At 37.7% G+C, this 16,242-nt stretch overlaps 1 protein-coding gene across 1 annotated transcript in view; it reads left to right on the forward strand.

The window, feature by feature from the left end:
* gmds (GDP-mannose 4,6-dehydratase) overlaps positions 1-16,242 on the forward strand; it is a 363,184-nt gene that overhangs the window by 176,596 nt on the left and 170,346 nt on the right. Inside the window, 1 exon segment of the mRNA NM_001037253.1 lies at positions 7,553-7,680. Coding sequence (NP_001032330.1) covers positions 7,553-7,680 — 128 coding nt within the window.

A 16,242-nucleotide genomic window follows, 5' to 3' on the forward strand; every position in this document is an offset into this window, starting at 1 on the left:
CTGAGATTGGCATGGGAAGTTTGACTGATTTTAACCATCCTGCCCAATTATTTAGGCATGTTTGGGCAGTTGGGTTGCTGAAAAATTTTATTCAGAAGGCCAAAAGTGAAGAAGAGACTGCTGTTCCAATTGTACGGATGGTTGACCATAACTAAGAGAACATTCGAAAGATCATTGTACACATCTGTACTCCACTGTGTAGTACCCATCGAGTCGGCCTGCACGCCAATCAGTCAGATGCCGTGCCTGATCCATGTATGGTCATGAATAGTGCAAAGTCAGCAAGGACCCAATAAATAGGGATGACAGAACCTAGCGGCTACTCTTTTTCCAGTAGATATTATCTAAAGTACTTCTTTTTCACCAGAAAATCCAAACAACTTTGCACTCCTAAAATAATAATATTGTGCATATTGTCGATGAATGAGTGTGTGCATTATTAATTATATTTTAATAATTCAAACCCTCTCATTTGTAAAATTAGCAATCATTTGATTGGTTGAAGAACTTTTTCATTTTTCTTTTATTCCATGGACAAGCACTATAAGAAATTGTGCATTTTTCTCTGAGCAGAAAAAGTTTGAATTTTTCCTTTTAAAGCTTTCACATGAAAAATTGCCAAGGGGTGGTAGATATTCCTAACACATCTCCATTATGAAAGGCTCTCTTTTAAGCCTAAGCATTCCTTTAAACATGCCTGTTGGGTTTTGAGTACCTGCAGTTAAACAGTGTTGCTTTTGGCAAGAGGTGATGAGTAAATGAAGCATAATCTCTCTGATCTCAGTATTCTGGTCAGTCAACCATGACATTCTCAGTGTCTTTTCTTGCTACGCCCAGCCTGAATAGAGCCAGGACCCAGTGAAGTCTCTATGGGGAAGCCAAAGATTACCATGTGAGCAAAGGCAGATGGAGAAAGCAGTGGAAAAAGTGACTAAGTCTGCCTTTTGGGTTCAGTCGGGGTTCAGGGTAAACTCTAAGGCCTGTGCCCTTTTTGTTAGCTATATTTATTGTTTCTCCATCTTGCTTTGTTTTACATATGTCTTAAATTTAAGTCTTAATACTTTCATAACTATAAATACAGGGACCTGTTATCCAGAATGCTCTGGACCTGGGGTTTTCCAGATAAGGGATCTTTCCGTAATTTGGATCTCCATACCTTTTAAGTCTGCTAAAAATAATTTAAATATTGAATAAACCCGATAGGATTGTTTTGCCTCCAATAAGAATTAATGATATCTTAGTTGGGATCAATTACAAGGTACTTCTTTATTATTTATTATAATGGAGTCTATGGGAGACGGCCTTTCCGTAATTCGGAACTTCCTGGATAATGGGTTTCCGGATAACGGGTCTCATACCTGTAATATGAAATTTTTTTAATTCAAATATATATATATATATATACCTGTGACACAGCCAACTGCAACATCAACATATCGTTTAATGCACACTCATTACCAGCTTATTTTGAAAACAGATTGTACTGTTGAAAAACATATAACAAGATGTAAAATCCTTATGATACGCATGTAATATGTCATCAGAACATGCCAGTTAGAATTTAAATGGGAGGTTTTTTTTTTTATAAGGTTCCTGTACAACCATAAGGATTTTCCTTCTGTGCAGACAGGATTTCCACTGGGGAATTTTAAAAGAAAAGCATCTGCTGTCTGCTGAAATGCTCTCTGCTAATGTATACCTAGAATTTTATACACAATGCAGGATTGCAGAGGCCAGTTACTCAGATACCTAAGTGCCTGTGACTACTTAAGAATCACTTTCTTGGAAGACACCATCAGCCCAGTCTTCTTGCTATGTACTCTGTGTTGCATGTAGCCACTAAAATGACTGGCTGCATGTGAATGTCAGTACCAACCATTCTGATATTTCTCTTTAACAATAAAGCAGTACAGGTATGGCATCCCTTATCCAGAAACCCGTTATCCAGAAAGTTCCAAATTACAGAAATTCCATCTCCCATAGACTCCATTATAAGAAAATTTTTCAAAATGATTTCTGTTTTCTCTGTAAATTTACTTAATTGTACTTGATCCCGACTAAGGTATAATTAATCCCTATTAGTGGCAGAACAAGCCTATTGGATTTATTTAATCTTAAAGCGATTTTTAGCAGACTTAAGTTATGGAGATCAAAATTACGGAAAGATCCCTTATCCAGAAAAAGCCAAGGTCCCAAGCATTCTGGATAACAGGTCCTATACCTGTACCTTGTACCCAACTGAGATTAATTATCATAATTATCCAGAGATTAAATAGGATTGTTTCTCCTGAAATAATTAATCCTTAATGTTTTCTACCCACTATGCACCATTTCCCCCCAAAATGCGAATGAGGTGGTAGTACACCTAAAGTTATTGTGGCTGATGTATTAAAATGTGCAGAATTGGGAGTACACTTTGAGGCAAATTGCTTTAAAAGTCTTCAGTGTTTAAATGTTGTCTGCTTCTGCACGTGATTTATTTAGGCCACTATGGGATCCCAACAGAGAGGTGGCGCTAGCTCTAGGGATCCTCTACATCAATAGGTGCACTCATTTAGCAAGACTGGGTGTAATGGAAGTATTTTACTAGTTTAACATTTGGTTAAAAGTTCTTCCCCTAAAGCAACAAATACAAATACTACTGGCACACTCTCTCTCCACCATGTGGCAGATTAAAAATCTAATACACCTTGTCGTTTTTTGTAAATTAGGCCTTTTTGATTTTAGTATATACGGTACGCCATCTGGTTGGCTTCAAGAGATTATTTAACCAATGATTTACTTAGTAATGTAATTTGTTGTTAAATTTCATTTTAATGAATACGCGTGGAAACACACGAAACACCTCAGGTTTTTATCATTGAATAAAGCTTTTTGAAATCTTAAACCACTGCTCTGGAGTCCGATGAGTGTGTGCTGTAATTCCTACATTTGAATTTTGAGGTTGTGTCTCCCCTTGCTGCAGGTCTGGGGCATCGCACCCGGGCCACCGAGAGGAAGCGGTGAGTGAACACTTTAACTTATGTAACCACGCGTGGTATACCAACTGCATTAACATAGAGAGTGGTAATCAACAGAGCGAGAGGTTTTGGGCAAAAGCACAAAAGCAACCTGGTGAGCGCCAAACTTTTCATAAGAAATTGTTAAGTTCACCACTATTTACAAAAATAGGAATAACTGTGAGCCTCCATACAACTAGAGTAGAACTTGTTGTTCAACCACCCAAGAACCACAGATTCTGTTGAGCCCTAATTTTTAAACAAAAAGTACAACAAATTGAAACACATTTTAACTTATTTTGATTTAATATATTTATGTTTTAATATCCCTTTAAATGTTGTGCAGCGTGCAGTATTTACTGTTTAAATAACAGTGCAGAGATTGCCTTGGGTAGTTTATATGGCAAATGTGTTCTGTTAAATATGTGCAGTGAAAGAAAAAAAGTAATTTGTTAAGAATGTTATTAGTGAGCAGCTGTAACCATAGGCTACAAAAGGGCTGTTCAACTTCGACCGTAAAAGACCACAAATATGTGTTACCTTATATCAGTGGTTCCCCAAGTATGTAGCTGGGCCCCCTGGGGGAAGTGCACCAATGGCAGGACAGTTTAGCCTGAAGGCCAACTAGAGAGAGATTTGGGGAGGATGCCTGTTTGCTCTGCTACACACACCTGAAAGTCCATCCTGCATGTACATTAGGTAAGATTTGGGGTAGGGGCTTCTGTCTATATTTCAATGGCTTTCTATGCCAATAACCTTTTTTCACTGCATCTAAAAAAGACCTTTTAAACTGTGAAAAATTTGCCCTTACTGCTCTACTACATAAAGTGTTTTTATTCCTTTAACACAGAATCACAATCTATGAACATATTAAATAACCCACTCTTTCTCATTAAAAGCTCTCTTTTTCTTACTTAAGGCTGATGCCACACTTTGCGTATGGTGTATATATTCATATATTTCATTTGTTTGGGTGCAGGCACAAAGTAGGGTAAATGTACAGTAGTGGTAGCTTGCAGAGAATACACCCGTGTGGCATTAGCCCATGAAGAGATGGACTTGTTGTCTGGAAACACTGCAGCAATAGCTCCTTTGCATTCTCTTGCTACAGACTTATTCAGACACTTGAGACACTTCTTCCTAGTTATAAACAACAAATATTGAAAAATGATAAAGAAATGTTGCCATAAATGAGGCAGGCTCTCTGTTTGAAGACCCAATTCTGTGCTTTCACCCTTAGTTTGAGTGCTGAAACTGGGGCAATTGCACTACATAAGTTCATGATAGGTTACCAAAAATCGAAAATAAGAAGTAAACAGATCTTTTAGTCAAAATTTACTCAATTATCTGACCATCTCTGTTTTTGTTTGGTGAGCTTATGTTAACTGATTTGGAGGGCTTGTAAATCAGGCCCAGATTTGTGGTAAGGTCAAAGAGGCCCGGGCCTAGTGCGGCATAAATTTAGGGGCGGCATGCCTCCCAGACGCAAGTAAATGTTGCTCCCATATGGAGCACTGGGGACTGGACATGCAAAAATCTTCAGTGCGTCCTCTCCCCAGTGCACCATATGTGAGTGAAAAGGGGATGTGCCTGCGCATGTGCGCCATGGGAGTGAGTTGCAGGGACTGCAAAAAATGGAGATGCCTCTGGGTGTCCCAAACGCAAATCCGGTGCTGTTGTTAATGGGAACATGTATCTGCTGCTTTACAGGAGAAAATATATCAAATTTTGAATGTAACATCCCCAACACTATACAAAGGAATATTTGAGTTGAATGTTTGGTACAAATGAGCATTATAGATTTACAATCTGTAACATTAATAATGGGTGAAGTTCTTGGTAACGATACCTTTAATTTGGAAACCTTAAAATACACCCAAACTCCAGTAGCTTGGTAAAAATGTCTGTGGCCAATGTTTTTTTTCTGTTTTGCACAGTGCATTGGAACCAAACTGCTTTCCTGTAATATATCAACCATGTGTGGGGAAAGACAAATACGCAGGTAGTTTGTGTAGGCACAAGGGTATTGTAAGTACTTTTTATGAGAAAAAGTTTAATTTCCTTCAAATCCCATTTAGCAATGAAACACAACATTTTTGTTTGAATACAGAAAGTGGGAATGACCCTTTGGTATATAAGACCATTAGCACCATTTAAATTTTCATATGCAAACTGCTTTTGTCTGTGCAGTTATATATCTTTGGCACCTTTAACTTCTATGGTTATTCAGTAGCACATTTGTTGGCTCTGAATATGTGCAGTGTATTTATCCTAGCAACTATATATATAATATAACTATATCATTTAACACTTACTGTCTAGTTCCAGTCTCTCTTTGTAACTAACAGCAACTCAAGCACTATTCATTATAAGCATTTATATGGGCACAAATGCCCAGCACTGACTACCGCCTGGTCTGGAGGTAGCGGTAGCTCTACGGTTCCCCTACATCAATAGGCGCCCAATTCAGAAGAGAAGGTAGGAAGGGACTGACCAGTGCTGAGCACAACTATATGTGATTGCAAAGTAACTTTAATGAAACTGAAGGGAAGAGCATAAGTTGTCCACTGTACTTGCGGACATGAATGTATAATACAGATTACTAGGTGTACTTGCTTGCATGTGTAAGGGAGCAACTCTTTCTCAATGTTTGTTAGATTTAGAAAGCCAAACTTTTCAAAGTTAGCAGCAGTAAAATAAACAGGGGAGTAATCCCAGTTACTATGTGCATGGAGAAATCATGATTTTTTCTGTAATTTTTGACACTAAGACCTCTAGGGTCTGTACTGTTTTTGGTAATAGAACTGGTGGCTCTCTTAGATTTAGCAATCCTAGGGGCTGATTCATCAAAGTACGAGTTCAAATCCCGAAATGGTTAAAATTCCGGTTAGATACAATAATTTCTGATGATCGGAAATGTCACGAAAATGCTTACGAAAAAAATCATATTAATCACAATAATATCATATTGGCGATCCAAAAGTCACAAAATTTCGAATCCGAACATTCGTATATGGCGGGAAAACCTTTCTGACTTTTATCCTTTTGTGCATGTTTTTGGAAGCCTCCCATAGGACTCAATGGCACTCTGCAGCTCCAACCTGGCCAAAAGAAAGTCACGATACTGAAGCTTGAATGAATCCGAAACTTTCGTACTCCGCGCCACAAATATGATTTTGTTGCACAAATTGTTGCGCTTTTTGTTGCAAAGTACAAAAAAGTTATGCAAATTAGCGAAAAAGTCGCAAAAATTATGCACAGTATGAAAACTTATAAACCCATAAAAATATGATTTTTTTGTAGCCAGCGTTAGGGGAGTAACACTCTGGGACTTCAAAGACTGCTAAACTAAAACCTGCCTGGCAGTATAAAAGTGCTAATATATCATACATAATAAACCACTAAAAATAGAAAATGAATGTAAAGTACTAATTGCACTGTGGAATGGGGTGCTTGAGAATCTTAAAACTGTAAGTTGATGCCTTAAACTTTTTCTTTCATTTGTGAGTTTTCCTTGTACCTTGTAAAAATCTTTCCTCATCTGTCTGTAGTCTAAAATCCAACCTGTAACAGCCTCTCACAAACAGATTTTCTTACTTGTAAATGTGTAAGATGTTTGTATGGCAGCATCCCTACCAACAACCTTTCAAAAAATCATGATCCCATGCATGTGCTGTCATATACATTATTTGATTGTTTTGTATTTAGAATGTTTCTTTATTGTTTGCATGCAATATTTTTTCCCAGTAATCAGGCTATTTGATTGTTTTTAGCTTCTCTTCATACACAGATGAAATTTGGGGGATTGTCAAGAGGTGTGAAATAATGGCTTGAGTTGAGTCAGGTAGCCATTAAGGCAATATAAAGCATCACTCTTTGTGTGGTCTGTAGAGGAAAAAAATCTGTTATTTTATTCCTTTTAGAAAGTGAGGAAGGAAGAGAAGTGTCATAAATAAGTTTGAGGCAAATCAACACCTGATATTTAAACTGTAAGCATTTTGCACTGTCCCTGATCACCTTAAAGGTGATGTTTCTTATTGTTATTAATAATTAAAAAGAACTGCACAGCTTTATGAATTATTCCCTTATTCAGCCACACTACAAAAAAAAAATCAATATTTTACAAGACTTTGCCAGCTGCTCTATTAACAGGCAAAAAGAGTATTCTTTCTTTTTCCCCCTGCAAAATCTAGGGTGGTCTTAGATGTCTGTCTTCCATGCTAGTGTTTCCCTTTGTATAACCTTTTTCATTTTATGTTTATAAACTGACATTCCGATTGATTTTCCTTGGCCTTATGCCTAGATTGAATATTGAAGCAGCGAATTAGGAATGCTTAAGAAGTTTTTGAAAGAAAGATGTGAAAGTGGAGATTTCAGCCCCAGTGTTTGGAGCTTCTTAGCTTCCAGTGATGAACGATGCCATGGATTTTAAGGGGGGTGGAATAAAAAACAAAGCTTGAAAACTAAAAGAAATTTCTTTGAGGTGCATAGACAGTGGTGTTCTGCCAGACTATTTATTCCACTTCTGACAAAATCTTTTATCTCTATTCTAGGGGCCAATTTTGTAACCCGAAAAATTAGCCGTTCAGTAGCTAAGATTCACCTCGGACAGATGGAATTTGTCAGCCTTGGAAATCTGGATGCCAAAAGAGATTGGGGTCATGCCAAGGACTACGTTGAGGTAGGCTATTGGCTAGAATCTCTTCATAAGATCTTTGATATTGTGTGGCTGAAGATCTTAATGCAGCGTCTCTAAATGAATCTGTCTGACCCACAGGGGGTATCTTGTGATTTTATACCATTGAAGAAAAGCTAACTTCGATTGTGCTATCTGTTCCAGTCTAGAGAGTTCAGTAGAACAGTGGTCTACCCCAGGCATGACCTGAGCAGAAAATAAATCTTTTAATACTGAGGAAAATTATGGTTTACATTCTTTTGACTGGCTGCATAGAAGAAGATTAACTGTAGAATAGCAATGTTTTTATCAACTCAGAACTTTTTTTTTTTTTACTAGTTACATTGCCTAGGTTGCTAATTCCAATTCATTGTTACCCATAATATTTAAAGCATGCCTCGGAATTTCAGTATTTCCTCTGACGTACATATTAGTTTAGAAAAAAAAACCAATTCTGTAAGAATATATATTTGTACCCTAAATGTGAGCAGATTTCACTGTTACGTAGAAATATGTGCATGTTTATGTAATTGTGTGTTGATCTGTACGTGTCATATACATGTATCCAGCATCTTGGCTAATTAGATTTACATAAGATCACTCCTGTCAATGTGACATTTGCAGTCATGTGAGAGAAGGAGGCTTTGAAATTTGGCCTTTTCTAAAGTTGTTTCTGTTATCCATAAATTAATTTTAATTACAATAGATATTGCCCTTGTAGGTAACTAATGGATAGGATTTTAAGATGGTTGAAGAGTGACTTTAATGATGAAGAATAAATTAATACAGGGTATTTTTTAAGCCAGCTGAGAAAATGTAAATACATTTACAGAAGCAAAAGCCTAGTGACTGTGCTAGAGGAGACACAAGATAACTACAAATGTCAAGGAAATGAAAGCCAGAAGTATTAATGCAAACAAAAAAAAAAAAACATATAGGGGAATTTAGCAGAGAAAACAAAATGTAAGCAGTCTTGACTTTGTGAATGGTAGCACATATGTAAATTAAAGGTATTATGTTGTGGGAAAACATATGTTTTACAAAATGCGTCACTTAATAGCTCTCCTTCAGCAGAATCCATTTATCAAAGGGCAAATAGTTGTTTTAATATTCAATTTTGAAATTTGATGTGGGAATAGACATATTCTTAGTTTCCTAGGTGTCCTCAACCATGGGAATTGTGTTCTGATAAACTTCAGTCACACTTTACTGCTGCACTGCAAGTTGGAGTGATATCACCCCCTTCCTTTACTTCCTAGCAGCCAATCAGCAGAACAATGGACAGATAGCAGCTCTCTGACACCTGTATTGCTAACAATGCTCCCATGCCCCATCTAGTGGTAGATACGAAAATAGAACCCAATAGTAACAAAGAAGTCCAGCCATAACTCCTCCAGTTACACCTAAGGGCATATTTATCAAAATGTGAGTTTAAAGCTTAATACATAAAAACTCACCCACATTCTATTCCTTTCTATGGCGTATTTATCAAATGGTGAGTTCTAACTTTCATTCATTGATAAATTGGCTTATAAAAATCCCATAGGGATGAATGCAAAGTCAGTGAGTTTTTCTGTGGTAAACTCTAATCTCACATTTTGATAAATATGCCCCTAAGTGGAAGAAACAATAGCTTATCTGAAAGCAGTACCCCTCTGTAGCACTGGCTTTTTCTGAAAGCTCAGCCTCAGGCACAATGCACCAAGATGGCTGCCTACACACCAATATTACAACATACACGTATTAGTTAAATGAATTAACTATTTGCAAGGTACAAAGTTTAATGTATTAATAAAATCTACACCATAAAAATCATGACAGAATCACTTTAAGTTTAGCAGAAAGGCACATGTGTTTAACAACTCACCAACCACTTGGAAAATGTGATAACACTTCTTCCTGACAAAATCATCATTTTGCAAAGAAAGAACTTGGTAGATATACTGTGTATTGGAGAATCCTATTTTCAAGGCCTATAAGGCTTACAAATTACTGAAATCCTTTGTTGATTCAGAGAAAATAACAGAAGTGAACCATAAACTATCTTCTAAATGACCAATCATTTAAGAAGTACAGTATCTACGCATTAATAAATCTGCATTAATGGCAGATGGGAAACTGCAAGGCTGAAAGAAGCATGCAGACAAATAGACAAACCATAGAATGGGTTATATTTTGGTGGGTGTTAATGCTGAGTACTTTGTACCCTAAAGTACTTTATTTCGCCTACGATAAGATATATTGGGCCCGATTCACTAAAGTGCGATAAAACGTGCGCTAAAAATTTTATTGCGTCTTAATTTTCGTGACTTTTCGCACGATTCACTATAAGCATACTTGCGTTTTTTTACGCGCAGTATTTTATGCGATAGGTTTGTCGCAATAAATAGCATTCGCGGTATTTTCCGCATGCATGCTATTTATCGCATGCGCTAATTGTCGCGACATTACACAAGCGACAACCGGCAGCATAAAATTGGCGACATTTTGCCCTGGGAGAGCACAGAGTGCTAGAGAGGTGCTGTATAAATGTTTATTTGCAAAAAAAAAGCCCAAAAACCAATAAAAATATATATTGGCGTGTATGGCTAACATGGCGTGCGTTCATTTGCGCGACTATTTATATGCGGCTACAAGTGATGAAATGTTTCGCCAGGCATGGATTCGCAGTGAATTTTTGGACGTGTGGCGAATTTTTCTGCAGCAAATTTTTTCATGCGCTTCGCAAAACCATCCGCCAATGGCAAAACGCATAAAAAAATTTGCCATGCGAAAATTCCCCGCACATCCAAAAATTCGCTGCGAATCCATGCCTGGCGAAACATTTCATCACTTGTAGCCGCATATAAATAGTCGCGCAAATGAACGCACGCCATATTAGCCATACACGCCAATACTTTCGTAAAATTACTGTATTAAAAATGACCGTTTCCCTGCAAAATGGCGGCTGCGTCACTCTAGGGGAAACACATACTTGAAAAGTCCATATTTTATTGGCAGAAGCTCATTTACTGTACTTTTCTATAATTATTATACCTAGTAATGTATTTTGTGCGACTAAAGATTTACCTTTATAGTACTGTATATTTTGGCGACAATATATTCACCGCTATAGTACTGTATAATATCGCGACTAAATATCCACCGCTATAGTACTGTATAATATCGCGACTAAATTTTTACCACTATTGTACTGTATATTTTGGCGACTACATTTTTACCGCTATAGGATTGTATATTAGTAGCGAAATTCCATACATGCCAAGACTTTAGTAAAATTGAGTAAAAAGACACATACTTGAATAAATAACACTGTAAGTCCATATTTTATTGCAAAAAACTCATTTACTGTACTTTTCTATAATTTTTCGCCTGCCTGTAGTAGGAGTTAATTTTCGCATAGCCGGATGCGATATTTAGCACGCAAAAGTTATAGTGAATCATGCGATCATATTCTTTTCAGCGCGGCAATTAACGCATGCGTTAAAACTAGCGCGAGAAATACCGCATGCGAAAATGGCAACTTATCGCGCGTGATAATACTATGGTGAATCGCGCGCTAATTATCGCGACAAATTTAACGCAAAAAAGCGTGCGATAATTTTTATCGCACTTTAGTGAATCAGGCCCATTGTATTTTTCCAGCACTATAATTCATAGTTTGATGTCATTGTTAATTTAGAATTCTGTGGACTATGATTAAATGCAGTGATTGACATGGTTCTTATTTATAAGTGATCATCTTATCACAGCCTGAGGGGGGCCATTGGTGGACATATGGAAACATCCAATGATTCAAATGAATAGAAGGCAGTTTGGTAGCTTTAGCTCTATCTAATAGCAGCAAATTAATTCTTTATTGATTACAGCTCTGTTAGAGGAACACTTTAGGCATAAAATATATTTTATGCTATATAACAGGGGTAGGGAACCTATGGCTCGGGAGCCAGATGTGGCTCTTTTGATGGCTGCTTCTGGCTCCCTGCCAAATCTTTAATTAGAAAAAAAAAAAAAAAACATAGGGGGCATGGCCTGCGCACGGTGGATAGAAGACGTGTTCTAAGCCTTAGAACACGTCTTCTATCTGCCGAGCGCAGGCCACGCCCTCCTCCGCATCGCATCCGGCATCCTTGGCACCCACCCTACCTTGCCCCTGTGCTCAGCGGATAGAAGACGTGGTCTAAGCCTTAGAACACGTCTTCTATCCGCCGAGCGCAGGCCTACTCCGCATTGCATCCGCATCCGGCATCCTTGGGACCCACCCCACCTTGCCCGCAGCATCCATGGCCAAACATATTGTATGGCTCTCACGGAATTACATTTTAAAATATGTGGTGTTTATGGCTCTCTCAGCCAAAAAGGTTCCCGACCCCTGCTATATAAGGTTATACAGTAAGAGCTTATTGACACAGAGTGGTGTAACAAGAGGTTGGGGGCCCCTGATAATGAGTTGCTATGTGTAGCATGTAGAAACAAAAACATCCTTTTCAAGTTTGGAATGGCAGCATCAGAAGAACAAAGTGCACCAGAAGCCTGACAAAGTGGCCCCCATCACTTTATAACATATTGTGGCCCTAAGCATCCCACAACTCACTGTGGCACCTGCATTTAATGACGGTAAGATCACTGCAGAAAAGGCCAATGAGAACTACATTAACCCCAAACTTGCCATTAAGATCACTGCAAAAATGGCCAAGAAGAACTACATTAACCCCAAACTTGCCAGTAAGATTACTGCAGAAATGGCCAATGAGAACTCCATTAGTCCCAGACTTGTCATTAAAATCACTGCAGAAAAGGCCAGTGAGAACTTCATTATCTCCAAATTTGAAAGTATGATCATTGCAGAAATTGCCAATGAGAACTTGATTAACCCCAGACTTGCCAGGACAATCACTATATAAATGGATAGATTGACCTCACCCAAGCACAAAACCAATTAAAATGATTGATTTATTACAGTTGATCCAAGGAGAAGCTTTGGCTGCTGGGGTGGGCACAGTAAGTTCCCTGTGGTCCCTGGCAACTGAGGGACCCCTCAGGACACAGAGCCAACGGTGGACAATGAGAAAGATGAGATCAAACTGTGAATAAAAAGGCCCCTGCAGACCCCATACTGCGGGGGACAGTATGGAGTCTGTGGGGGCCTTATTTATGCCACTGTTGATACCATTAAAATGACACACACACACACTTTCATTTTTGACATATCCATTGCCAGTTATAAAAGCTTTTGATTAATGCTTGCTTTTCAAATTCCACCAAAGAATTATAAAAAACCATGCTTATCAAACATGGTGTTAATGACTCATGCATACTAACATGCTTATGATTCTCACTCAATACAAAGCTGTCTATATGAGTTTTGTGGTCACAGCCTCATTGCGACCCTGCCCAATGGTTTAAAATTTAGTGATGAGCACAACTTTCCCTTCTTAGATATTTTATCTGCTGCTTGTTTTCTTTTAGAACATTTAATTCAACTTTAAAGGAGAAGTAAAGCTTTAAAACATATATTCCTCGCACAAGATGTCTCCATTGCCTCACAAAATGTCAGGGTTTGGACTAAATATTTTCTCTGATCAATCTGTTATGGGTGCATTAGTGTTTGTTTACTTCAAGCTGAAGGCATCAGTGGAAGGGCTTAAGGGAAGAACCAGTCAATGTCACTGGTTGAGGGAAAAAAATCATGTTTTAAAGTGGTACAAATTAAGCATTTTAACAGGGCTTTCAATGGGACATGGCCTGTACAGTACATGCACTTGTCTTTTAATGACATTTAAAGTTTATATTGGATTTGGTTACATACTACGTATTCAGTCATTTGCTCTTCCAAAAATTGCTGGGACTTTACTAAATATCCATATTAAATCCTGCATATGTTGTATCCCTATTAGCAGTTTATAAGGGAAGGGAAAGATAATTGGGATATAATGTATTCCTTTTTAGTCTACTAAATATTATGTAGCATGTGGGAGAGAAAAATAGGAATCTGAAATGGCAGTTTTATTATAGGAAGATTTTGCTTCTGTGGACACAACTGCTCACATGTTGGTTAATTCTGATAATGTCTTTCAGTGCTGCTCATGCTTGCAATGCGCCTTTAAGCCATGAAAATAAACAGTCAGCAGCTGTTCCAGAGCTCACTTCTTTAGGCTTCAGGAGCCATATCCCACTTAATCACCTACTGAAATCTAAGACAACGATAATCACTGCATCAGTCATGATGGTGAATAGATTGCTTTTTCTAAGGCAAGGATTCTTAACCTGTGGGTTAGGACCCACAATTGTGTCCCCATGCTGTTTAGGTTGGGTCTTCACAATCTCCTTAAATAATGCCTTTTTGAAAAGGCTAATATTTTGTTATTTCTTGTCAGAAATCATGTTTTCTTTGGGTGTCTGGAGTGGTAAATCATACTTCACCATCTGGTAATCTGAGAGATGAGTTGGGGTTTGACTGATGGCAGTAGAACTCTACCTGCCAGAATGTTTAATGCTAACTGTAAAGTTTGGTGGAGGGAGGACTAATGGTCCAAGACTGCTTTTTCCTGGTTTGGGCTAGAGATCCTGGTTTTAGTGAAAGCAAACCTTTATGCTACAACATATGATGACTTTCTTGACAATCCCATGCTGCCTTTTTTGTGGTAAGTCTGGGGAAGGCCTGAACCTGTTTTATCTTGATACTATCCCTTTACACAAAAGAAGGTTTGTGCAAAATTGGTTTCCTGGGACTTAAATAGAAGAGGCCTTACCTCAGCCCTATTTAATACCTTTGTGATGAATTGGAATGCTGACCTGGAGCTAGGGTTGGATTAATTTTAATATTCAATTGTTCTTCATTTATTGGCCAAATTATTGTTTGTGTTGCGCAAGGCTGAGACCTAAACACACAGTTGAGACCCGAACAGACCTAAGGGTCAAAACCAAGCAGTTGGCAACCCTACCTTGAGCCAGGCCTGTTAACCAGCTAGTGCTCATCTAGGAAGCATATGTGGTCAGATATCAGCTAAACGTTACACCTTTCTCTCAAGTAATGTATCATCACTTTTATAAGGTTCATAGCCATCTGCACAGACCTAGGGGCTGATTTACTAACCCACGAATCCGACCCGAATTGGAAAAGTTCCGACTTGAAAACGAACATTTTGCGACTTTTTCGTATGTTTTGCGATTTTTTCGGATTCTGTACGAATTTTTCGTTACCAATACGATTTTTGCGTAAAAACGCGAGTTTTTCGTATCCATTACGAAAGTTGCGTAAAAAGTTGCGCATTTTTCGTAGCGTTAAAACTTACGCGAAAAGTTGCACATTTTTCGTAGCGTTAAAAAAACGCAATCGGACTCCATTCGACCCGTTCGTGGGTAAGTAAATCAGCCCCCTAGAGTACAATTCTGTTATTGGCTCTTGAGCTTAGAACTTGCAGCAACCAAAATAGGGCGGAAAGGAACAAGCTAATTGATTCATTGAGCATTGCTAGACTACATAACAAGTCTTAACATTTTCTACAAGTATGGGCCCCTTGGGAAATGTCAGTTTCTGCCCTCTGAGTCTCTATTGAAACCTGTATGCTTTATGAGTGTCACTCTCTCCTATTTCTTATTATCAGTCATATGCATCTCATAATTTTTTTTTCTTTCTCTATGTAAACCATTCAAAAATTACAAAAAAAACATGCATCAGCCAAATCTGACTTACTATGTCAGTTGCTGAATGTTCAAAAAACATGTTCTTTTAGCAGCCTAGAAATAATCTTTCTATCTATGGTCAGCTTTGACAAAAGTTTTCCTCTAAAGCACATATTATTTATATATTTTAATAAAATTAAAAAAACATGAGGGATATTACTCAGCATGTGCAACATGTTTACTAACTAACGTAAACCAAGGATTGTGAAGTACTAGAACTGTTTGCGATTGATCATTTACTGCTGTGGTGTTTTGGTCACTGGCTTTTGGTAAACCGCTCTGTAGGTTTTTGGTTTTAGGAATACCACAATTTACCTATCTGACACCACAGATATAATGTATTCCAAACATTAGATTATGTAGATTAAACAAAAATAGAAAGTAGGATTATTACAAATCCCTTATAATGCAGAGAACTTAATCTTCAAGTTTGCCACAAATTCTGTATGCCATAGAGGGGATTTGCCTATTCTGGCTACGGATATCAGAAATGTAGTAACTATTAATAATAAAGGCCTACACAGTATATTTGCTTGCTAATAAGTTAGGTGGGTAGTTCAGCTTCTTTAAACAGCAATGATCACAGGCTTAATTCACATATATTATGAAGCAGTACCATCTGGGAAGATTTCCTGTGCTTCAGTAAATAGATGCAAATGATTATCAAGGCCACCCTTAAAGTTTTTAAGTGGTCTTGTAATTTTGGTGGTCTTACAAATTAACAGGATTGATGGAAAAATTAGGTAATTCTATAATTCCTTTCAAGTATAATTGTTCTAGATTCCATAACATATTTTCATTAATGAGTCTGACCTGTGTGGTAGTTGTCTTCATTGTTTTTAACACCTCTTCATTTTGTGAAAAAAATATTCTTTGATTTCT

This window comes from Xenopus tropicalis, chromosome 6 (genome assembly GCF_000004195.4).
Source record: "Xenopus tropicalis strain Nigerian chromosome 6, UCB_Xtro_10.0, whole genome shotgun sequence".
Classification (NCBI taxonomy): domain Eukaryota; kingdom Metazoa; phylum Chordata; class Amphibia; order Anura; family Pipidae; genus Xenopus; species Xenopus tropicalis.